At 40.7% G+C, this 26,919-nt stretch overlaps 1 protein-coding gene across 2 annotated transcripts in view; it reads right to left on the reverse strand.

Annotated features, from left to right (window-relative positions):
- The window catches only part of spns2 (SPNS lysolipid transporter 2, sphingosine-1-phosphate), an 89,827-nt gene that overhangs the window by 50,417 nt on the left and 12,491 nt on the right, over positions 1–26,919 (reverse strand). For both annotated transcript variants that reach the window (XM_088906980.1, XM_088906979.1), the window contains exon 2: positions 14,239–14,304. In XM_088906980.1, the coding sequence (XP_088763106.1) occupies positions 14,239–14,304 (66 nt within the window). The remainder of the gene's footprint in view (positions 1–14,238; positions 14,305–26,919) is intronic.

Genomic DNA, 26,919 nt, shown 5'->3' on the forward strand with positions numbered 1-26,919 from the left:
AAAAAAAGACTTTAGAGAATTAATACATGTGCCCCCAGAACATACATGAGAAAAAATTTTGACTTTTGCCAAAGCCTTCTTGGGGAATTTTCCAATAGGTTTTGTTTTTTTGCACACGTAAAGCACATCCTTTGTCTAGAATATAAGTGACCTTATATGATACCTGGTTGCCACAGAAACAGTGATGACTAAACCTGGAAGGTGACATGCTATTGGAAGGAGTACAAAACAGCAATTGCAAGATTTTTACTGCAGTGGTTTGGTACGTTTAAAATGTTCCAGAACAACCAATTTTTAAAATAAAGAACAAAATTACTTCTGTGGTATTTGTTTTTTAATAACAAGAACCTAAAAGGTATCCCATTGCTATAAAACTGAAGTCACAAAAATGTGAAGATGAAAGTATCAGGCTTGGGTCCCTTACTTAAAGGTTTAGACAGTGGATTACCGAAATGGTGTCCCAGAATGTAGTCAGAAAAATCCACAACATGGCTACAAAAGGATTTCCTGATAACAGTTTTTTCCAAAGGTAAAGGAAATTCCCCTCCTTTGAAAAGGGGACAGAAATATGTCGGTGATGTATGTGCTGAGAGAGCGGGGGATCGGGAAGGAAACAATAGTCTAAAGGTTTTCAAAAAAACAATGACCTCAAGATCCCTAACTTCTCGGCAGGCCTCGCAAGCTTCCACCGGTGAAAGCCTGGCAGAGGGGGGGAGACGGAGACGTTTATTTTTGTTGTTTTTGTAGGAAAATATGACAATTACCCGAAACAATAGAAAGTGCAGAGTCAGAGCTTCGTTCTTTTTCGATGGAATTTTTATTTGCCAATCAGTGGCAGCACTACGAGCAGCTGAGCACTGTTGACAAAGGCACAGTCCTTTTCAGAATTGTATTAGACCAAGAAGAGTTATTTTATTTTATGGTAATATAGCCAGTAGCTATTGCTCCTGCATTAGGTCTCTGCCTGTCTAAGAATATTTTCTTGGTTTGTGATAGGATTTAACAGCTGTTCCTATCAAGTTATTAATATTAATATATTAACTCTTACCTCTTTACAATGATTAGTGGGGGTAGAACCGTCTAAAGAGACTTTAATTTCCACCTTTAGGCATGTACTGTACCAAAGTCAGAATTAGCAACCATAGACAACGTTGTGAAAAAGCAAGAGCTAATTGATATTAGTTCCCTCAGTTCCCTTAAGAGACTGAGTGCTCTTAACACAAACCATAAACCGATAAGATGCTCCTTGTAAGGTGCATTTCATGAAGGAAAACGACACCCCAAAATTAAAGGATGTGCTTTGAGTGTTAAAGCAAATAAATAGGAAAAGTAGGTTGGAAACTGGTAGAATGAGTTAATCAAGAGTGTAGCTGGGTTGAGGATTGATGTGTGAGGCAAAACGTAAAAAAATATTTCTGTAATATACTTACAGTATATATTTGAGTAATGATGTCAGGAATGATTATGAAATGCTTAGTTGTCATCATCCCACGCTGACATTAATTAAAAAACTTCAAAATATACATACTACATACTCTATTTCACTGGTAAAATTGAACTATGTAACACTAAGATAAGCCCTAATTTAGCTGTGGCAGCTAATATTCACTTCAAATCAATCAAAATCAATCAAATCAAGTTTATTTATCAAATACACAACAATACAGCGTGCAGCAGCAGATGCTGGCAATGAAATGTCTTTTCTGCGAGCTCACAAAAATCACAAGAATCACAAAATTAAGGTTACGAAAATAAGGTTCCATAATAATAGATGATAATGTAATAGAAATTGAATAAAACTCAATATGAATAGAGTTGCTATGTGTCCATGGTGTATGCAATATACACAAGTAGTGCAGTATGCTGAATACAATGAAAACTGTATGTCCATGTAGCCATTACGGGTGATTTGCTAAAGGAGCTGCAGGAGTGGAATTGAACCTCTTTAGATGACGCTGCCCCTCTGAGCATTGTGAAACATCATGAGCAGATTAAAATTCTTTCGTATATAGGTTTTCCCATGCAGAAATTAATCATGTTATTTGTATGCTATATTAATATTAATATGATATCTGTGGTCTTAGAAAGAGGCTGTTAAGAAATAGAACTGCAGCTCATTTTTATCAATGGTGTGATCATTTATCATTAACAGAAAAAAATCACTTCAATAAATTATGCATTTTAAAAATAGCTGCAAAACATTATTAAAAGTTTAATGACATTTTATACCCATTAGCATGATCATCATCTGGAATGCATTTCTGCATCTGTTCACGTGTACTGTAATACCTGCATTCCAATGACAGCAAGAAAAATACTGCATTCATTTTAAACTTTCAGCTGCATAATAAATTCTACCATTGTCGGGAGTGCTTTGAAAAGCCACTTTTGAAGGGAGGAGTTGCATTCTTTTAATACCCAGGAGAATTTTCCTGGTGTTATTCCTGTGCAAGTGCACTTAACACATTTGTGGACTTCAAATTTGTGACAAGCCCATTAAAATCACAAGTGCATTCCATGTTTTACAGCAGGACATGAGAGTGGGCTGTAGCAGTGTGTGTTGGGTTACACAGCTCAGTGCTGTAGCCCTCAACCCAGCTTTCCAACGGTGTCTGACTTTTCAGTCAACAACTGCACCTCAGGACCCACACTTTCACTCTTATCAATCTTTTCGCATGGACAGCCACAGATCTGCAAACAACTTTAGTTTACAAACAGTTAACAAACAACACCATATCCCAGTTCATGTAATAGCAGACACTGATAGCAAATGGTAATCAGATTTTTAAAATAGTAAGGCGGATATAAGTGAAAGTTTTCTTTAATAATAGGTCCAATAGGTCACCTTACACCACCTGTTTGTAATTGATCAATTAAGCAAGTAATATTTCAATGAAGACAACAGTGGTCCCTAAGGGGCTAAAGGTTTTTTTGGTTTTTGTTTCAAATATTCTTTAAATGTGTTAATTGAACACACCACTTGATTCATCACACAGTTAAATTGTTCCAAGCCTTTAAAAATGGATGATTTAAAGACTCCATGTAACACCTGCTGGACTATAGCTCTCCAGCACCAGGGCTGGAGACTCCCACAGTAGAGTGATTGTCTTTCGCTATCAGGATCAAGTCAGCAGCTCATCATGTGCCCATGATGTCTGAAGGGTACGTTGTCTAATAGAAGTTGAAAAGAACAAAGAGGAAAGATGAAAGACTGTCATCTTTCAATCTTTCATTTATTTAAGGGTGTAAAGAAGTGATACCTATTTAATCACTAAACTCTTGAATTACACATTGGGTGGCAAAAGTGGTGTGTTGACACTTCAGGACAGAAGGTAACTTTCCAAACTGTACAGGGGAGTTCAGAGCTTTCAATAGGGTCATGATCTCTGCACCCGATTCTAAGCTTCAGGGCCTTTTGAGTTACCTCCCAGCAGCGACAGGAGAAACTTCCACATGGCCAGGGGCCAAAACAATTAGGTGTTTGCAAAAAAACTGAAGAGCAAGAACAAAGCGGTTTTTCTTCCTCGGCGTCGGAAAGCAGGAGGATTTGAAAGAGCGAGTCTGAACTGTCACACTTGGCACTTTTAGAGACACAGAAGCCTGGGGAAGGAATTCTAAAATTAGCATGGAGGACTGTGGAGGGTTTTTATCCATCCCTTTTCATTATTGCGAAGACTAGAGGAGGGGCAGTATAAGTGGATTAGCAAGCCTGGTGTCCTGGAGTCACTGTGTAGACACAATCTCCAGACAAAAGCCACTAACACATACTGTCATCTAATAGGGGTTTAAAGGAGCAAGGAAGATGGGGAGGGTGAATGAAATTAATTTTAGCAGGCTCAAAGTCAACAGGTTTTCTTATGCAACCTTAGAGTGCCAGAGTATTGGCATAGTTCTGTGGCGAGACACATGGGCTGAATTACACTCAGACAGCGGGCAGCACAGTGGCGCGGTGGTTAGCACTTTTACCACGCGTTGCAGGGGTGCTGGTTTCAATTCCTGATGTGCTACACGTGTGGAGTTTGCATGATCTCCCCGTATTCATGTGGGTTTCCTCTTGGTGCTCCGGTTTCCTCCCTCAGTCCAAACCTATGCTGGTAGGTTTATTGATTGTTGGAAACATTGGCCCTAGTGTGAGTATGTGTGTGCAATGGACTGGCATCTAGTCCAGTGTGCATTCTGTTTTGTGCCAGGTGCATGCCGGGGCAGGCTCCAGCATTCCCCAAAACCTTGATCTGGATAAAGCAATTAGAAAATAGATGGACCTTCAGATGTTAAGTAGAAAATAGAAGATGCCTTTCAAAAGATCCTGTCTTATAGCCCACCTTCATTTTAAGAGGGTCATTAAAATACAAGGGCACCTAGATTTAAATGTTTTTTAAAGACGTGATAAACAGTTTTTGCACGCATCCCTTATCTGTGAGCATTCAACTAGCCCTCCATACTGTAGAAAGCCTTTCGTAGGGGGTAGCTCCTCTTGTCATATTGATCTGCTCAAAGCTGAACATTGTATGAAGAAGCAGGCAATACAGAGCAGTGACTCTGCATTTAATATGTAGGCTATAACACAGCTGATAAGAAAACCAGTCACTGAAGCCACTCGGGCTGGTCTTCTCACTGAACTACAAAGAAATGGAGAGGGGGAATCTATTTAGCCTGATCTCAAACTGAAATGGTATATGGTATATACAGTATAGAGCTCGGAGCACATTATTTAATTCTGTTAAACCCTATAGCCAAAGCATTTTGAAAGTCTAATTTATTTTAGATTGAACTTCATTGATTTTTTTTTCTGTGCCTTATTGTGCACATTTTTACCACCCTCCACTTTTTGTGTTCTTTAACTGGGCAGACCTCATCACATTAGTTTGCATTGCAGTGATCTCATCCTCAGGGGGATTTTGAAGCAGGGCTGAGTGTGTTTTTGTCAGTCTTCAGAGGTATACAAGTGATAAACATGTAGTCAATGTATACAAGCATAATTGAAATGTAAGATTGTAGACTGCAGAAAATCTTTAGGAAATACTTGTCTTCCCTTGAGGCCTCCTGACCTTTTAGAGTCAAAATTGCTCCTTTTTGAGGATCTGGTAAGAGAACATGCACTGTTGTCTAAAATGTAAGAAAGTATATTTCTTCTTTGAGACAAGCACATAAAAAGGTCACTGTATAAAAAATGAAATAGCCTTTTTGAAAATTTAAAATGGGGTGGTGCAGTGGTTTAGCATTGCTGACGTGTGGTGTTAAGGTCTTGAATGCCATCCTGGTGTGCTGTCTGTGTGGAGTTTGCATGTTATCCCTTCCTGGGGGTTTCATTCAGGTGCTCCAGGTTTCTTCTCAAACTGGTAGGTTAATTGGCTTCTGGGAAAAGTGGTCCTGGTGTGAATGTGAGTGTTTGTATCTGTGTGTCTGGTGTCCCATCCCGGGTGTATCCTGCCTTGTGCCCAAAGCTTACAGGGATAGAGTGCACCATTACACTCAATGGGATAAAGCAGTTATCCAAAATCATGATGATATGTCAAAAGTCTGAAATGGTCCAAGGGCCCTTTTTGTAGCCCGAACATTTCTTTTTTTCTATGAATGTGAAAAATCCATTCTTGGCCATCTCACTTTTGAAAGAGAACATCTGAAAGATTATTGTAATACTTAAGTACAAAGAAATGGAGAGGGTGTACAGATCACACAGGGAAATGATCTCCTGTAATTAAGTGCTTGATCCTTCTTAATCAGTTACACATCAAATTACATCTGTGTCAAATAATTGGTAACTTACTGTGGATGCACATGGTTAGCCTTTATTAAAAGAAGTATAAAAAGAGCATCTTTAAAAATGTAGTGTTTGACACTACGGCCTTCCATGGCATTAGTTTTAATAGCCAAATTTTAAAGCACAGACCAGGAGATTATGCAAATAGCTTGGATCAAAGGAAATCCTGTCTGCACTGAAGGCGTAGCCAAAGATTTAAACTTATGAAAGGGCTTGTTAGTGTGATCTTAGTGTGTTAATGAGACATTACGAGGAAAAACCCAGGGCAGTCCTCATTTTAGACACAGAGACTCAGATGTAGTCTTATCTCTAGTTACTCCCTTACTCACCACTCAGAAGACGGTTTATTTCAATATGAGTAAGATACCTGATTAGATAGCCTGGCTCTACTGGGTCATGATCTGGCCTGTGACAGGAAGAGTGAGGGGGGGAGGGTGGTAGGGGGGCTTAGCAGAGCTCAGCAGGCCCATTGGAGTCCTCCTTAGAGACTTGGCCTATAAACAGAGAAGCATTCGAGTCCTGAGGAGCTCTAATGAAGTTCCTAGGCCCATGAGAGCACGCTAACTGCTGTAATTTCCACTCTGGTACAGAGGCAGTCTAGAAGAGAAAACATGCCACTAGGGCACACACAATCGCAGACATAGCCTAAGAAAATAAAACAAATGATAGAAATCCCGAGTGTCAAATCTTAATGAAAATGGTCTTACTATCGAAAGTACCACAAAGCCTGAGCCTTTACAAGGTTTTATCAGACGTACTGCAGTAATTTTCTCCCTACCTTGGGCGACAAGTGAAGTTTCTCTGTGTTTCGCTAGGAGAATTTGCACAGAACTTTTCTTTTTTCATACACAAGTCAAGAGGCAGGAGTGAAGTGCAAAAAAAAAGCTAAGTGATCATACAACAGCAGTCCCACTGGACAGCAGATTTGGTGGAAATTACTACACCAGTTGAGTTAAGGAAAATATTGTAGAGAGGACAGATTATGCAATTCAAAGTGCACCTGGCCAGGATCCCAGCAATAATGGATTGAAATGCAAGTGAGCAATGTCTGTCTTTGCAAGGTAGCTGCAAAACAGTTTTTTCTGGTGTCATGCTGGGTATGAGCCACAGCCTGTGTCAACTGATAGGAACGTGCAAACAATCTTGTGACACAAGAGGAAGTTGTTTTTATTTCTCTCAGCTACCTTTGAACACTCCTGCAACAAAAGAAGGTGTTCCAGTTTTGCCTTATTAAATCAAAGCTGTTGTCAAGAATTGATGTCACTCATCTGGAAAGAGAATGATTGTGCTGTTGGCTGTTTTTTTCCTTTAGAAGCAGAGAATGTATTCCTCTTTCCACCCTCACCCCTCTCATCCTAGTTCTATTTGTGGGTTTTGTAGGAAAAGGATGTAAGCATGATGAACCAGTAGCAATGATGCTGTAGAAGCTGAGTGAATTAACTGGGCTAACTGGTCAGCCTTCAGAAATGGGTAATGCTATTTTAAGATTTTGCCTCGTATGTCCTCTTTGAGGTATTTGATCTTTCCTGCTGTTCCAGTCCAGCATTTCCTGAATCGACATATGGACATCTATCTGCTCATTACCCTACTTCTGAAGCAAGAGGTAGGGAAGCGTACAGCAAAATGATGCAGGTTTATCCCTCCACTTTCTATCACTTTCTTCCGGAGCCTATCCCAGCACACAAGACAGGATACACCCTAGACGGGGCACCAGTCCATCGCAGGGCAGAGGGACACAAACATGTATGGACTCACACCAGGGACAATTTTCCCATAAGACAAATACCCTACTAGTATGTCTTTGGACTGTGGAAGGAAACCCAGAGGAAACCCATGTGAGCATGGGGAGAACATGCAAACTCCACCCCGGCAACTGAACACCTGGCCCCAAATGCTGAAAATAAAAAATATAAATTAACAGTGCTTCCTGTTCTTTGACATACTGGATATTATTGTGTGAAGCCAAATGGGACGCCCGAGCAAACTTGTCAAATGCCAGTGCCACTATATCTAGATTCCAGTAAACTGTGCCTAGAAAAACAGTCGTGCAAGCCTTTAAAAAGAGATCTGTCAAAATGTCATCGGTGCAAAACAAAAACAATATCTGCCAAAGGAAAGAAAAAGCCAACATTGGCGTCAAACCGAATCACCGGAAAAGTATACAGACACAAAAATAAATAAATACTGGACAAAGATAACTGCCACTGGCTGAGTGAATTGTTTGGTTGGAAAAAGACCCAGGTAAAGCTGACGTGACTAGGCTGGGAAAATAATTGTGAATCGATTGCAGGCACATATGAAGAGTCTTTTGAACTGATAGAAAAAGGCAAAAAAACTCAGGGAAAGCAACACCACAGGGACAATGTACACCTATCAATTATTTTCCACCTTTTAATACCTGATTTGAAATTTTTGTGCGACAGAAGAAACAGTTGTACTTAAAGTCAAGCCTATGCAACTATGAAAATACGCAAGTACACAAGTATGCATGACAGTATAGAATCTATCCCAGAAAAAGTGCTCAGAGCTCTCTTGAATGGCTCAGCTGGTAAACCAGTGAACCATAATTGCCATTCTAAACAAAAAAACATGCAGCTGCTTCACTGGGATGCTCTCATTAAATCTGAAAGCTGCCAATATAAAAAAAGGATTAAAGGAATATTTCTTGTTTGTCTGGTCCATACACTGCACTACTGTGTGTGTGTGTGTATCAAAGCTGGCTTTGGACTGTGCAAACAGCAGCACACAGGGCTGGACTTGCAGAATGATGGTGATGGGTTTAGGACAGACGGTAGCAGCCTTATCTCACTGGCCTGTCAGTTCCCATCCAGATGAAACGGCTCTAAAATAGTGCACTTACAACGTGCGCTTTAACAACTGGCTCTAGTTTCCCCCTTCTCTCTGCCTGTGGCTGTGAAACAAAGGAAAGAATCCCACAGAATCCCAGTGCCAGAGGAGAGTAATATTATCCAGGTGAAGTCATTCCTATCAAATGCTGTGTCTCCTCACCTGAACAAACAGACTCCACTTCTGTCCCCACAGGCATCCTTTGGTAGGATTTCTACCATATTCCCAAGGAATTTCAGGTGGAAAGCTCAGACTGAAAGCAGGCATTCAAATCAGTCTTGTGTTTGTCTAGATCCTGGTTTCCTTGGTGATCAGGTGCAAAGCACCAAGAAGGAGTGTTTATCTTGGTAAAGGCTGTATTGAGGTCAAGTGCCTCCACATAGGACACACAAACATTTAAATGAGTCGGGTATCCTGAAATTTTCTGAGCTGATACAGGCATAAACCAACACGTTTCAAGGCAATCCTTAAAGGGAAATTTGCTTATTCTGTATTTTGAGGTTGCAAATCTCTTATCCTCCTGTGTTCCTTATACATGTGTACCAACTCCTGAAGCTGTGAGATGCATTAATCTCCCACAACCTTGCCTTGCTTGTGAACCCTAACTTAGTTTTGTGTTGCTGTCTTTACAAAAAGAACAAATCACACCTTTGTAAACTGGGAATAACACATCCAGCAATAACGGTTGTAGGATAAGGTATAAGATACAGAGCCTTGAAACTCTCAAAGCAACATTGTGTATTTTTCAAAGTTTGGTGTGCTGGTACTATACTGATCTCTGTGCCATCTTCTTTTTCTATGGGCATCACACAACTGTGGACTAGTTAATGGATGGAGACTGTCAGACTTGACCTGTGCCCTGGAGACTCACTCTGTATTGAAAGTCAATCTTTCAGAGCAGGGCTGAGCATGAACTCCAAAAGACCCTTTCCACTCTTCGGTGCAGTTCTCCTCCTCTTCCTCGCAATCATGTCCTCCGTGGAGGGCTGGGATTTGTGTAAGTCACCCAGTGACTGGCAGGTATCAATGCTGATTTCTGCCCTGGGTTCACTTGCCCTGATCCCACCGGCTTAAAGAAGGATAAAGAGGAATCATCTGCTTCAGATAGCTGGCCTTGTGTCACAAATCCTGCATAGAATGCTAATGATTTTGACATGATCTTGGTTCAAACACAACTTGAGTCCCATGGGATTAGAGTCCAGAGCAGCCCAGGAAAACTACGACTGTGGTGATGTGCAGTTACACATGTCTTCCAGGCTTCTGGAGCAATCTTCTATCACTGCATTTCCCTCTATCTATCAAGCTATCTGTTTCCTGTTTGCCCCAACTAGAACCTGATAAAGATTATTAATAATCAAGCTCTGGAGGAAGAAGAAAATAAAGGAACATCTATAAGGAATTCTGATCTCATTTGATTATCTGTTATTTATACTTCCGTCTGTCAGTTATCAGTAAGTCACTTATTCTTTTGAGAGGTGTGGCGAGCCAGAGCATACCTCGGAATCACAGCGTGCAAAGAGGCACACTATCAGGGCTGTGGAGAATTTAGGATAGCCAAACAAACTTAGCCAGCATGCCTTTGAGTGATGGGATGAACCCAAAAGCACCTAACACAAACCTCCATGAACACACCAAACTCATGTGAACTCCACACACACAGATACCTAAGACCAATGAAACCCAGAACCCGGGATCTTTGAGGCAGCAGTTGTATCCACAACAACACTGTGCCTCATCACATTAAAACTCATGAATGAGATAAGAATAAAAGCCTGGGCTGGCAGGTTTTCAACACAGAAAGAAAAACAAGTATTTTAGGGGAGCTCGTTGAGAGTGGGGTTTGTGCAAAGCCGACATCTACAGATCTGCTGTATTTGAGGGACTGAGCCTAACCAGATGTGAAAATCTAACAGTCTTAAAAATAATGGCTAGATTTCATGCCAGTGTGAAAAAGTGTTGGGTGGCGGGGGGGCAGAGGAGGTTCTGACTTCGGCAGAGAGCATAGATGAGTGACCTGGGCCTCAAGTCAAACGGCTGTGTTCTCCTGCCACTGCTGCAGTCTGTCTGGAAACACAACACTGCTGTGGTTAAACACTCTTCTCATCAGCAACCCCCCCAGCTAGCGTCAGCAGTCTGAGGTGTGAGACAAGGCAATGAAACCCTGAGAGAGGAGATGGAAAGCAAATAAAGACTCTCATACCAGCCTGCAGGTAATTACACTGCTGCGCTTGTTCCTGACGCGGGGAATCAAGTGCAGGCTGACGATCGCAAAAACTCCTGCGGTTTTCTGCGAAGCCCTGCTGGCTTCTCTCTGCCCGAAGCACCAGGACTCGCAGTCAGGTACCAGATTCCACAGGGTGGTGCAGCCGGGCTGTCCGCCCAGGCCTGGAGTTCAGAGACCCTCGCAGCACACAGACAGCACGTCATGGAAGCTTTTGCACAATCATGCCACCCCTGTCACCGAAATGGCGGGGTGGACATGTGAATGTGTCGTTGTGCGGTCGTGCCCCTGAAAGCTCCTGCTGCTCCTTGTCATTAGTCCCTGCAATTTGTACCTGCTGTAGTAGTAGCCCATGGCAGTTAGGTGAGTTTGAAAGATTTTGTGGGGATTAATTTGCCTTTGTAGCTGGAGGGGGCTTTCAGTTATTTGGAAGCAACACAAAATGTTACATGACTTGATGATAGTTGTCCCTTCTCAAGCTGTTTGAGGGGAATTAGCCTGATTTTCTAGTATGAAAGGAAATAGAAAGGTCACGTACATGGAAGAAAACTGCTGTCTCAATGGGTTCCAGTTTTAGTTTTTGGTTCCCTTAATTTTATACTTCTCAGCTTCTCATGGAGCTTCATTTTGAACAGTGTATTCAAGCTGCTCTGTGACAGCAGACTGAAAAGGGTCTCCTCTTATCCTAAAAGTAGAAAGGCCTACAGCAGCATGAATCCATTTTAAGCATTTATTTAGTTGTCATTTACTTACATGGAACTTGGCAACCTCAGTGATATTCAAAAGCTTTTGACATCCAGAGGACTTTTTAGAGAAGAGACACAGCAGTGAATATTGAAAGAAATATCTAATTCCCTTTACAAAGCTCTCAAAACATTCAAAATACCACAGAGATATCATTTGTACCTGTCACACATAACTATATTATGACGACAGGACTTTTTTTTCTTTTAAACTAATCTGCCCCAAGCAAAGATCTAACCGCAGACAAAAGGAATCCGGAATATGTACCAAGAAGTCCTGTCACTCCCATAACCAAGGAGTGAAAATAGAACTTTAGAAAGCAAAACTCCCTGATAGGCACCAACCAGTGATTTAATAAGAAAAGAACTGACTCTGTAGGTGCTGCTGTAATTAACCCTTTTCATCCTGGCCTTATCCAAAAAAAAAGATCTCATGTTTGATGTTTTAATCTCTGCAGTATCAAATCGTTGGCTGTGAAATGAAACCAACACAAAAATCACTAGCAGATACTGTACCATCTCAACAGATAGAGATATTTAAGAACTGGAAGACAATAAATTCTGTTCCTTAATGTACTGAATATAGTAATGTATTTTCACAACGTATTGAATGTGTATTGGAAACCGATTCCAAATTTAAAGGCTGAACAGTATTTTATATCATTACCTCCTAGTTAACACTATGGTAATGATTGTCATAGTGAAAGCTGTTGACTTATTGATGGTACTTCTGTGTTTGAGTCCTTTTATATTTGTGTTGTACATTGTTCGGTGTGTTCATGCTGTGGTGTCTTAGGTTTCTGATTCATATTGCTACAGTTAATCAAATTAATTGTTTATTACAGTGCTCTTTTTACTTCATTGTATCTAAAACCCATAAACAATTTGATATTCATAAAGTATTGCTTGGGAAAACATAATTGAACAAATCAATATTAGCCCAAAGTTTTGTGAAAGGTCCTGATGTGCTAGTCATTGAATATTTCAGGTGACACAAAATAAACTTTATAATAGGAGACGCTGGAATGGAAGCACAATATTGTAAAAAATCTTTCTCCAGATTTATCAACAGCACTAAAGAAAAAGGTTAGGCTTGTCTGTGCTGCCTGATATTAGTATTGACTTCCTTATAAAGGGCAGTGATTACTAATTAAAGATGGAAGGCAAAGTATTCACTGGGAGTCGAATCTCATCGTGCTGCTTAATGTTATTTTGTGCTTGGCGGTGTCATTCTTTACTGAAGAGATTAAAATTACCTCTTCATGCGTTTTTATATCTTTCATCACAACTCCCTTTCATCTGAACAATAATCAATCTTAAATAAAAAGTGAATTGTTCTTGTGTTCACACGGAAGAACATTAAGAACAGTTACAAACGAGGGCCCATTTGGCCCATATACTGTAGTTTATTTGGTTTTTATTTCAGTAGCTAATTAATTGATACAAGGATCTCATCAAGCCATTACTTGAAGGAATCCAGGTATCATCTTCAAAAGTATGGCTGGGCGGCTTGTTACAGACTCCCTAAATCTTATTGGAAAAGAGTGCCTCCACATCTCAGTGTTAAAAGCACTTCCCATTTAGTTTCCATCTGTGTGCACTGGTTTATATTTGACTTGATTCTACTGAGGTCTACTGAGTTGAATTTGTGAATGCTCTAGAGGCTTTTGAATACCGGATTTAAGTCCTTTCAGGACCCTCAACTCAGTGCCCAAGACTAAGAAGGCATCACTTCATTATGTATCACTGATGTATAACCCTATTATTGTCACTGCTGTAGATTGTGAATGCATAAGAAGATTAGTAAATCATTTTCATTCTGTGTACAGTTAGTTGTAAAATGGTAAGAACTTTTTTTTAGAAAAAGGAAAATATATAGAACAGATTTAGTTTTAATCAATGATCTTGAAATAGCTGAGAATATTAGCTCTTTATCTTGGAGTCAAAACACTTCACCGTAGTGCCTTTCCAATGAATTCTGACAAATACGGAAACACATTTATCATCCTCAGTCATATGCAGGAGTTTTCATTTTCTGCGTGGTTTAAAAGTGGCCTGCATGCCCACAGACTTTATGCAGCGCTTCACTGAGTCACCATGTCTCTTACTGGAGCACTGGCTGAACACAGGGAGTTGGGGAACAAGGCACAGCTTTAAGTTGAATACGTAGTCTTAACAAGGAAGGTCTCTTATGGAGGTGAATGCAAGCTTATTATCTTTCTAGAAACAAATCACCCCTTTGCGATTTCAATCTGTTCAGTTAGAAATCAGGCTTATAGCTGGTTCTGGGGGCATTTCTTTGCTGTTTGTAAAGCCACTTTTGTATTTGTAGTTGATATTCAACAATGTAGCATTTTTTTTCCTGTTTTACTAAAGAGCCCAATTCATATGGTTTTCTGTCACTATGCTACTAGCAAGGAACTTTAGGAAATATTCTGAAAACATTTAGCAAGCCTTCTAAGGAGCCCTAACAGAGCAATGTAGGAGGCTTAAGATGAAGCATTGATCAGGAGTAAACAACATCTGCAGTATTGTGTTGACTTATAGCTTAACCCACAGGCAAAAATGTGCCATGAACTATTTCTCCTCCTGATTCCACAGAATTGTCACCACCGTAATACGAGGTAGAAGATTTCTGGGTCAAAAGTAACATTAATGAGACTTACCTGTTTGCAACAAGCCAGCTTCACTGTCTTTCACGTTGAAGTGCTTCTGAATGTCCAGGAGTACACCTGAAATTGAGAAACAAAACTGCAATTAGATACAAAACTTGTCCTTTTTGCCCTTCCTAAAAAAAGTACTGGTAGAGATCTCTGTTTTAAAGTACACTGTAGATGCATTTTTCCATTGATAATGTAAGTAGGCTTGCTTTCTGTATAATAGACCCATAGAGTTGGCTTGGGATTTTTAAAATATTCATCCATCAATCCATTTTCTTACTGCTTTATCCAATACAGGATCACAGGGGAGCCAGAGACTATCCTTGCAAGCAATGGGCACGAGGCCAGATACACCCTGAAGGGAGGCCAGTCCATCGCAGGGCACACACAGACGCAAACACACACACTCCCGTATAATTTGCCCAGAAGCCAAATAAGCTTTGAACTATGGGAGAAAACTGGAGCACCCAGAGGGAGCCCATGGACATGTGGGGATCACACAAACAGCACCCCAGGTCCTGAAGTGAACCCTGCTCCCCAGCACTGTGGGGCAGAAATGCTAACCACTGCACCACCATGCTGCCCTAAAATGTCCGTCACTGTCTATGTTTATCACCTTTGCACAGTGATTTCTATAGAGTCATGCGCTCCTCTGTCTGGCATGGACTCCAATAAATAACAGAAATGCTGATAGCTTTATTGCTCTTTGAGTAAATCCCACCTCAAAGATTTCTGCACAGAATTTTGATACAGCCATTTCACAGAGATTGATCGAAAGCGTTCCTGTCCCAAATGTCCCCACTGCAATCCAGTATAATTACACTCTGCCATTATGGGACTGTGAAGTCACTGGAGCTAGACAGCGTCTGCTTTTCCATCCAAAAATATATCTCTAATTACACTGAGCCCTCCCTTTTCATTCTGGGGTCCACGAAGAGAGGCTTCTTCAAAGTAAAGGTGTGTCAAGCGTTTTTTTCCTTATAATTTCTGTGGTGTGTAGTTCTAAACTTTACAGCCACTTCAAATAACAATGCGACCATTTTGATAAATACCAGATTGTAGAGCATTACCTTGAATACTTTACACATAGGAGTCTGACATGCATGTCAATCTGCTCATTTTGCGATGCACATTTGGTAGTTGCATATCATCAGCTCAAAGCCTAGAATAGCTTTCTTATTCTTTTCAAAGTGGAAGTTGTGCATTCACACATTAATATGAGAATTATAAGGAATTCCTATTGCCCTTGTCATAACCCTGCTTTAAGGGACCTGCCCTTAACTGTAAAGGTTTCATGCTGGCAAAGCTTTGCCTTCAATACTTTTTATTGCATTGCATGCAGGTTTCACAGTTGTCAATATTCCTGCAAGGTTGCAATTATTGTGAAATACAGATCCACCCTTTCACCAATTATAACTCTGTGTATTTTAGGCAAAATTCTTGTAGAATATGTATTTTTATATATGCACAGATTAATTTTCACAGTTTATACTAGGTATTCACACATTGGCCTCCTGCAGTTCCAGTTATAAAAATAGTTGGGCAAAGTCTACCAAACAGCACGCACCCTTTGCATCTCGCAGGCACACTATTGTTGTCGCTGTGGCTCTGTGGTGTTTTTTTGCCCGAAAATAGTTACAGTTGCCTCACTAGTTTTAAGTAAAAGAGGTCACAGAATTCTGAGTCCTGCAGACTTCATCTTTGTGAGTAATGAAATAAACCCCAGATTGAACAGCGATGTTGGTGTCATTAATCTAAAAGAGACATACTATTTAAAAGTAATATTCAAGAAACAATTGCAGAAACATGGGAGTTATGATTATTATGTTCTGGTTTTTCAAAAAACTGTGCCAGCTATAAATGAACGGCAGGGTACCTTTTCATTAAAAAAATGGTAGGTTTCTAATTTTTAAGTCCAAGGCGAAAGTGTTCTTGTCTTAAAAAAATTTTCATAAACTACTGTATCTATTGCCTTCAAAATATGAAGCATAGACGTGGAAGAGTACCTAGCAAAAGCACTGTGTTACACTGAAGTCCCTATCGGACGATAGAACACAGGCTTTGTCTCCCCACTGGAAAAGGAAGGACTGAACTTGAATCAAAGAAAAACAGATGTTTTCAGAAAGAAAACTGACTGCCTTTGCAAATATAGAAGTAACCAACTTCTGTGCGGTATGGACAAACCCTATACATACAGTTAAATGAAGAAATGAAAAGGCTTGTAGATGTGGCGTGTGAACTCAAGAAAACTGTCTTTCATCACACCACAGCGCACGGACAGCGATTGGTTTGTCAGAAAGGCGTGTCAAGCGATGGTGTTCTTTATTATTCACAATTACTTGTGGAAGGCCATGTAGCTGGGTATTTATCATTGCAGTTGACTTCTCGTTGTAATAAAGATTTCAGCTCCAGTCATGCCTGGAATGTGAAGCGTGGGGATTTACTGACACTCAGCACTACAGTTGAAAATTCTCAGGTGGTGGAGTTACTGAAGGCCTTGTCAGTCAGTACTGCTCCACAGATGGCATGCACACCACAGGGAGGGGATTGGACCCATTCTATATACTTGTCAAGCCCTGGAATCAAGTAAAGAGGCCCTTCATCTCCCTACTTAACAGTTAATTTGATGCATCAGGCACACTCTCATTATGAGGTTCCAGCTTTCTCGTGCGGCAGAGCTGCTGAAGGATTAGGCGTACATGGGAGTATTTTTCTCTCACACTACAGGATGGCCATGCAATCTGTGTTAGTGTCTGACAAGCAAATTGACAGGCATTGAACAGAGCTGAATTAAGTATGTCACCTGCTGCTTGGAGATTTTTATACCCATGTAACTCTGCTACTACACATTTGGGATGAGTCTTAATTAATGGCAAAAAAATGTATAAAGGTCAAATATGGCCATTAATTCTGGACAAGGCAAGCTGTGTCTGCATAATGTGTCTGGGACTGCAGATCTGCCCGTTAATATAATTATCTCATCTTTTTTTCCAGGCAGTGTGTATAGAATAGCTTTGTAAAATTGGGCATGTTGTATGCCATTATGTTTTGACAAGCACTGAAATATGCTACAGTATATTAGGAATATTTTTTTTTATTTTTAACCTGATATTGTATTCTTGTTACATGAGTTTAGAGTGCAACTTTCACTGCTCTGTATTGATTGCCTTTATACATACTGTATATAAAATACAGAACGCAATAGTATCTCCACTTACATGTCAAAAATTACTACAGCTTTCCAGTTTCATATTTATTTTCAAACCCACAAAAATTCAGAGGCAAAATGTAGTGAGTCTCATAATGGTCTGGGTAGAGATTCAGTCTTTAAAGCTGGCAGTAAGCTCATAGAGCTACTCTTTTCGGCTCAGAAAAAGGAACATTTTAATGAGGTCACTTTCACTGTGAAACTGGAAAAGCGTAAAAATATGCAAATCCACACACACACACATGAGTCAAAAAGGAAACAGCCAAATAAAAAAGGCCAGACCAGATGGCTCACGTTTCTAGGTCTTGTAAAAACACCACTTTTCACACTTAGCTCCTCTTCTTACAGCCAGACTCTGAACTAGTCCTCTTTGCCTGCTTTATGATTCTCCCCAGAATCTGCAATACAGGACAAATTGCTTTGAGGAGCTGATGAAGCCAGACTGAGAAGAGCCTGGCTATCTCAGGTCTCATTTAGGGAACACTGCCCTAATCTGTCTAGTCCCTTGGGATCTTAGGTTATCCTGTGACTGACTCCTCACCCTGCTTCCAATTAGCAGATCTGAGGGCACCTCATCCTGCCTGATAATCACCCACGTGGATAAACACTGTGGTGTTCTGGTGCTGTTTTTAGATTTTCCAAAGCTGTGCCCTGTGGGTTACCTGACTAGAAAAGATGTAAAAGATAGAAGTGATCAATATATTGGCTAAATGCATAAGTCACTAGCGAAAAATACTATTTTCCTCTGTCCATCTGCCTGATGAATAGTCTTTGCTGGTGTTGTCTTTTTGAATTATTCATTATAACTGAAGAAGGCAAGAATCGACACTAGGGAATGTATCAATAAGGATAGCTGGGAAAACAACATTTCACTAGGATTGACAACAGCCAGGAATTAGGCATATTTAGAGGTTTAGTGAGTATTTTAAGTTACAATTTGCCTTAACCCGCTTGACTAAGGGCTAACCTCCTGGCCATAAGATGAGGACACTGGGACCCCCCTGCAGAGTGAGGAGTGGCCAAGGGGCAGCTGCAGAGGTGGAGATGGGGTGGAGGAGGAAGGCAAAAGATGGACAGATTACAGACGGCTACGGCTGATTGAACTTGGCTGTTCTCATCCCTCCCAGACGTTCGTTAGAAACTCCATGAATCAGCTGCACGTTGCTGTCGATAGAGGGTGCCCCGTTCATCCTCCAGGGTCCCGCCGCCCCGCTTCACGCGGATGCGATGCAGTGGAAGCGTGCTTGTCTCAGGGGCTGCCGAGCCGCTCTAATTAGATGGCAGTGTTAGCTGGCTGCAGACTGATTGTGAACCTCGACTGTCCCACTGAGAGGAAGATCCCACGCCAGATGGTGTAGCGTCTTGCTGGCGGCAGTAGGCACCTGCTATGGGCATGCCTGTCCAGACTGGCGCCACAGTGAAATCTCCCAGGAGCCCAGGGAGGTGTAGAAGAGAGGGTTTGAACACACACACACACACACACACACACACACACACACACACACACACACACACACACACACACACAGGCCCTGCTCGGCTCACCCAAACTCCATGACGTCCTTCCATAGCACACCAGCCCCTCCCCCTCCCCCTACACTCGCTTGCTTACCTCTCCCTTGAGACGTACAGTACAAGGCCATGAATGTTTTAGATTGCATTTCTCTGCATCCAATAAGTCATCAGGGAGGACACTGAAAGGGTCGACAGGGGTGGCTTTTGAGTCCCTTATTTCCCTGCCCTCCCTGACTTGTTCTGCAGAGCAATGGCAAGGTTACAGAAATCCCAATTAGCCGTGACTCAGAAGACTAGCTCATAGAACCCGCAGGAGGAGACATAATGATACAGTACATATAGTGGAATTTTGGCAAAGTAAACCATGTTATGCTGTAGTTCATTGTGGTCAATGCTGTAGTTCACTGTGGTCAACTGTAGCAAACTTTGGCGCATGGTTTAGTACTTCGATTTTCCTTTGATTTCTGCAAAAACAATGGGCATGCCAGTCTGGCAAGGTTGATGTGTTAAAAGATGCATGTATTCATGTAACATTTCACGTGCTGGTGTGGCAAACTCCAGTTTCCAACACAAACAGCCAGTCGCCACAATGGGAACGCATGCCAGAGGTTAGCCTGTTCTTCCAGACCCTTTCTCTGGATGGTCCCTTGCCTTTTCTTTTCACTCTTCCTCGCAGTTCGGGATGCCTGTCGCTACGGCCCTTGCTTTGCAGATCTCAGTACCCAGAAGGAGACGGGAGTGTTTGCTTTCTCACATCCTAAACATCCCCAAAAAACACGGGTTCCACCATGGACAGAATATAATCTATCCCTGTCACGGTTTTGCTTTGCAAAAAACAACATTGTGCCACAGAGCTGTTGCTAAATCAGAATGTGAAGTGTGTTGCAAGTGTATAAAATCCCTTTGCTCTTTTCCCCTCCTGTTTATCAAGGTGAGCAACATTTCTCGACAGTTGTCTGCTCATCCTGCCAGGCTGTTTTGTGTATTTCCAGCGAAATTGCCACATGCAGGCTGACTTGCTAATTAAATGAAGCTTAAAATAACCTATCAACTGATAAGCCATGTTTAAAAATGTTTGAAATGCCTGTTGGAATCCAGTGACTGGGCTATCCCTGGATTAATCGACCTGCTTTCTTCACTGCTCCACTTATTTGTTCTGAAAAGACTGTCAAACTATTATCTGCTGCTCGGGAACCTGGTTGCAGCCAAAGTGCTTGGCATAGTGCGACATGTTTTCTTTCATTTTGCCTTTGTTTTGTCACTGAGGCTAAAAAGACCAATTCCATCGCACGCGAGCACCCCAACACCACAACACCATGCCGAAACTCCTGTCCCAGGTGCGCAGGTGAAAAAAAAAAGTGCAGTTTCTGTGAAAATAAAATTCCAGGAACCAACAAAGGGAAAGCAAAGTGTCTGAAACATTACTTGGCTTAATATGCTGTTATGTTTCTTTGAAGCTCTATATTATAGAGTGGGTGTCATAACACAGTTTGGAGAAGTACAGTATTTAATACAGTCCACTGAGACATACTACAGTGTATACTGTATTTTCATAGCAGTATTACATCTCAGTACTAGTACTGTAGATACTGTAGATACTATAGTACACCTCTGTACAACTGTGTTGTGTAACATAGTACATTACATGGTATTAAAGCAGGTAATACAATTTTGTACAATAGTATATTAAGTACTATATTTTTCTGGTATTCTATAGAATGTATCTTGCAGGGTGACTTTCATATTAATGTTTTCCCCCAAAATAATTAAAAGCTTCCATATTTAGCCTTGATTAACTAAAAGCTGGCAAAGAAAATATAGAAGCACATAATACAAATACATGAAAACTTAATATCTGTAAAGGGACTTAAATTGCGCACTTGAAAAGAATAATTACATATCATTCTAAATACACAGTATTCAAACGTTTGTCGGGCAGTTTCACAAAACCTCAACAGAGTTTGTGGAAGGTCACCTTGATAGTCGCAGGGTAGTGGTGAGTACCAAAACATCATGGGGAAAGTAGAAGAATTGTCTGAAAATCTAAGGTACTGTCCTCATCAATTCTAGGGACAGCTATACAAAACTTCCCCAACACGACCAGAAAGAGGACATTTAAACCACATGTATGATCAGAAACGTTTGGGAGTCTATTTTACACTCAGAGTCCCTCTAGCATAAATAGGATACAATATCTGTTCTTTTGTTTCATAGAATACTAATAGTCTAACCATTCAGTTTTTTTTGTTTATTTTTGCAACAAAAGATCACTTTTAATTTTGCTTCCTTGCTTTCAGGGACATTGTATCAAAGGTCAAATAAATTGGGAGCCAACTGTCTTACTGTTGATGGATCTGAATAACAGTGCCTCCAGTCATACTCCTAAGCATGGCTGGTGAATATTGATTCACATAAGGTTCCGATTGACAGGTCATTTCACTTTTGAGAAGGAGAGTTATCAACCACAGATGTGTAACCTAGGCAGACTATACAATCAGAGCCATCCTGACAAAAGGCTATTTTGGTTGTAGTGATGTAGCGACAGGCTGGAGGAGTAGATTTACACTTGCTGGAAAGTGCTAGCACCAAACCTGTTGCCACAGTAACACCATGTCCTGAACAGAAGAGGAGGGGTAATGCAGTAGCACAGGAACTCATGAGGGCTGGGAAGCCTGTTTCAGGAAATAAAAAAAATCTGCTTCTCAGTCTTACCTGATTCTCTGCATTCAGCAAAGCTTGAGCTCCTTCTTTTACACACTCCACACATGCAGTTCCCAGTTCTTAAACTGAGCCCAGGGCCTCAGCCCTTTCGAGACAGCAGTGCTAACCACTGCATCATTAAACTGCCCTTTGTGTTACTAATGATATTATTTACAAACAAATATTTCATATCCCTTTTGAATTAAGGCAGTGCAAAACAATTTTATGTAAACAAGCCCAGCACATGTTCTCATTCTGAATCTCTAGTGTTCTTGTGTGTAAGAAAAGGGTCTTATGAATGAACCACTTCTGTTCCATTACATCATCAACATTATCCAAACTGAGCTTTGAATGCAGGCTCTCCCTTCCTCTATGAATCACTGGTGCCAATCCCTGTGAGAGGAGTACTTTTCATAACCACAAATGAAAACAAGAAAACTAGAGAGTGAAATATCATTTATAGCACTCAAAAAGAATTTAAAGATCTTTTTTTCATTCTTGTGCACCACACTACAGCAAAAAATGAGCTTCCTGTCCAAAATCTTTTACCATGCAAAACTCCCTACATTAGGGAAAATGTTCTTTATCAAAACATCCAGTTTAATTTAAGAAGCAAGGAGATGAAATAAAGACAGCCTATTGTAATTTAATACATTAGATGTCTTCTGAGTGTAATAATGTTGTAAGACTTGGCCACTAAAGAGGATTTGAATTATATTAACCAAATATATATGCCAATCCAATACTATGAGCACTTTTTTTTTTGTAAGAGGAGAGGTGTCTTCAAATCCCATCTAAATTATTCCTTCTCTGATTGTGCTCCTTTAAGACCAGTGATATTTTTCATGTATGTGACAGAAATACATTCAGGATAAAGTGCTGTAGATTTTATTAATTTTTTCGAGTCATCTTATATTTGATAAAATATAGCCAGTTATGACCTGAGCAGTTAGAGCCTTTCTAAAAGATCTGCACACACAGCTTTCAGGAGAAATCAGTTTCGAAAAGCTTTGGGAAATTTAAACATTCGCTACAGTATATACGGTTTTAAAAGATCAAGATGTCAGCAACATTCTAAGAAAGCAGGCGTATTTGCATTTGCTTGACTGTCAGATAACATTCTGGGATAATATGTTGAATATGGGCAAAACGGATGGTAAATGCCATCTGTCAGTGCCAAGACAGCCTGCTCCAAAACCAAGGGAGGAACCACTAAAACTCATTCAGCAATTCAGTAGCATTCTTGAGTCCAAAGAAGCATTTCTTTTAACCACAGCAGAGCAAGATTTCTCTCTCCCTGTGACACAACACATCATGTTTTACTGAATAGCTCCCACTCTTTGCAGATGAGGAAATGAACAATAAAGAAATCCATGATGTAATATTCACACGGTGCACTTAAGAAAAAAAAGCCCACGTGCCTGTGTTTACAATCCTCGGTCACAGACTGTCAGTGTGGATCGGTCACCTTGCTCAAAAAATAATCTCAACATCTTCCTTCTGGCTGAACACAGTGATTCGTGCTCATCTGGGCCACGAGTCTTAGCCAAAGGACCGCACTGAGTCTCATGCAGTTTCGAAAGCAGACAGTTTTAAGAGCAGACCTAATTTAAAGTCCCAAAAGAGATGAACAAGCCCTGATTTCTATTTCAGAAAGCAACGCTTAAACTAGGACAAGTGGTCAGAGCTGGACGGGGGGAGGAATCGAAGGGGGTTACCAGAGGACCAAGGTATCCTTTTAGAAAAAGGCCAATGTTAGAAAGTCTTATCAGAGTCAAGTCAGGGTCAAATTCTCTGCCACAGACGAAATACTCCAGGCTCTGCAAAGTTCTGCACATTGAAATGCCTGACTTGGTTTTCTCATGCTGCGCAATGTTATAGCTCATTCTGGAAATACCATCGAGAGGGTAGCCGGCCACAATGTGCTGACTGAAGCAGATGCTGTGACTTCCAAAAGTGGTCTTTTTTATATAAATATGTTTTCAATGTTGGAAAGGGGGAGCCACGACTGTCTCCAGATGCCTGATTCCTAGCGCTGGTCCTGCCCTTAATGGGTAAGCCTGGCCACAGACTTCAGAGGGTTAACCACAAAAATGCATGGTCTGAGCTTCGACATCCCTGCTCGATTCTCCTTGAGCTCGCTGCTCTTCTGACTCTCTTTCAACGGTGCCTTTTCTCCTCTCCTCTCTTTCCTGCTCATGCTTAATATCTGCTGTCACACAGGATGGCCGAATTTTGTTTTTTCCCAGGGGTGTGGAACATTCCCGTTGGGTCTTTTAAAGAGGCTTTCCTGTTTCAAAGTTTGTCTTCCAAGTTTCAGCTACACGGTTCAAGTGCCAAATATTATTTAACTTCTAAAGGACAAATTGTCACATGTCTGCAAACATCAGATTTGATTGCAACTGTCTGATTATGAAGTTTAATAAAAACTCTTTCTTACTGCTTAGCTCAACCAGTTACTATACAGCTCTTTTCACACTCCAGAGTTTTCTTTGCGTTGGTTTTAATTAAATGAATCAAAGGCTATTGACTTGTTTTCTGTAACTTTGTTTCTATAGGCTCCAGTACCATACCTTTACTGTGAAGTAACCAAATGTAAACTAGATAACATCAACATGGAATAATCTCACTTCAACGAAACTCCTTGTGGTACTTTCACTGTCACCCTTTTGTTGTCATTGCCCTTTTTCTTATTTTGTTAAAGATGCAATGCTTTGCTAATATAACTCACATATTTCTGAGGTTTAGCCATTTTGGCCAAAGGCTTATTTATGTTATTAACCAGTGAGTGAATCTTTCCGACAAAAACAATTGCCAATATATCCGTGCTGACACAGTATAGCTACTGCATTGGAGTTATTCCATGTGAAAAAGACAAATAATATCCCGAATTCATTGATTCAATTCCTGTTGTGGATTATAAAGGATGGAGCAATTCTCTATTCCTTACAAGTTTTGTTCCAGCACAAAATACTCTCTCTACCTGACACTGGTGAAGAAAGTGGATGAGATTTCAAAAGGCTAATGAAGCATGTAAATTGTGCAATTGCAAGATCGTCCACATTACTTTGTTAATAGCTCTGCTTTGAATCCTTTTAGATTCTTGGTGCATTTATTTCATTATTCCTCTTTTACATTTCCTGTCCAGTTGAGGGGAATGCCTGTTATTGGACTAATTGCAAATTAAAACAAAGGTGTGGTGACTAGTAACATGAAGGACTATATTGGAGGTTTCAGGTGTTTACTGAGCCATCTCGATTTCTCCTTGTGTGTGTGATGAGATCTTTAAAAAGTCTGATCTGATTCAATGCAGTCAAAACCTTCCTCACCAGCCTGTTCGCAGGAGAGAGGATAACAGCCAGGTGGTCTCCTTTTCAGATCTCCCACAAGAGGAGAGAATCAAGGATTGTTGCTTTTCCAGCCCAGTTTAGCCCTAGTGGGCTGTAGCCATGCATGTCTCATGTCAAGAGGGAAAGTAATCAGCGAAAACAACAGAGACCTGCAGAGACAGATCCCAGTCTTAAGAGTAAAAAGCACTTCCAATGATTAAAGTAGTCTTGGGAAGATGGACATCTGGGTGCCCACCCCTTGTTCAGTCAGGCCTGTATTAGTCGGAGATGGGTAATTATGGTGGATGGCACTGAAATCCATCTCTTAATCTGTCTGTAGGCTGACAAACATACACACACCCCTTTCCTCTCCTTTTACCCCGCACACACAGCAGAGCAGGTAGTGCTTCTTCAGGCAAAGCGATCTAATCCTCATTCACTGCTTTTTTTTTTCTAAAAGCTTAATTAACTGAAGGTGGAAAATGTAAGATTGGTTTCCTGGAAAACACAGATGCACATCTTTGTACTTATCTCGTTGAAGCTAGATTTCATACTCTTTTTTATGAGCATGGGATGTAAAAGATTTGTTCCTGATTAGTGCCATCGTGCAGAAATGGTTTGCTGGTATTGATTTCAAAACTAGAGTATTTTTGTACAATGTGTTCGCTCTCTGTTCGAACTAATGTCAAACGCTGCTCTGTTCAGACACTGCTCACATCTGATTAATTTCTTTTTGAAAGCACAGTAAATTTCCTAATTCAAGTGAGACAAGTGAGAAAATGTTTGTCCTTCCCCAGAATATGACTTACAGTACTCTCCTTTCTACTATGCACTGTAAAATATCTACAGGCAATGTGAAAAAAAAATCCCAGACGTAGTTCAAGTCTCACCCTTGTGAAATTTTTAGAACCTGCAGTAGACAAAAACAAATGACGCAGATATATAGGGAAAAAGAGTCAAATGAGAAACCTAATCTAAGAACCCACTGAGAACTGAAAGATTTTCAATGCTGTGTTTTGAAGATCATACCAAAGGGATTTCCACTAAAAGTGCTGAGCAAGAAAAATCTAAAAGATGCTTTCTTTGGAAATGGACTGCTGTATAAAGTAAAAACACCTTTTGATATTTTGCAGTAACATTTTGTTTTCTGAGCCCCTGTACTGCTTAGCTATCCACATTCCTATATACTGTATATATTATATGACCGAAATGATATTCTGTATTGACCTTTTTAACTGGCAGTTTTTTTTCTACTGTCAGTAGGAAATAGAGAGGTGTTCTAGATTTGTTGCAGCAAAGCTGAATTAGATCAACTGAAATAGAGACCAACGCACCTGTTTATTTAAAAGACGAAGGCCTTTATTGGTATAGGAAGAAGCAGAGGTCATTACCAGTGCTAAAGGGTAAAAAGGAAGAAAAGAACAAACAAAACCATATCTCATCTGTGGAGCTTTGCTCAGGTGTGTCACACACTCCAAGGGGATTTTTTCTGCTTTCTTTTTAATTCGCAGAGTGGAGCCCACCTCTGCTTATTTTCTTCTAGCTCACAGGCTGATGCCCCTCCTCCCTCTCTGACCTCTTGATTGATACGGTCTGCCCCTTCCACGCTTTGAGTAAGAGCCACAGGAGAGCCCTGGCCTGCAATTGCTTGTGTTTCATGGTAACTGCTGTGACAAGAATGAACATCTCAAACACTTCACTGTTGCTTTCCATTGCTGAGGTCACCAGAGGGTCCTTCTGTATTCCCAACACCTTAACGCTCTGTGTGTGATTTGATATATAATGCAAGAACTTGAAAAAAGAGAAATAGAAGTACTAGAGATACCACTTCAGGTATCGATACATTTACTCAACAACTGCAGCAAGGCCCAAGGCCACAGAGCTGTCATCCAGCACTTGTCCACTTCATTCATCGATTTCACTCTCACTTATAGA

Source organism: Atractosteus spatula, chromosome 27, assembly GCF_055471065.1.
Source record: "Atractosteus spatula isolate fAtrSpa1 chromosome 27, fAtrSpa1.hap1, whole genome shotgun sequence".
Lineage (NCBI taxonomy): Eukaryota > Metazoa > Chordata > Actinopteri > Semionotiformes > Lepisosteidae > Atractosteus > Atractosteus spatula.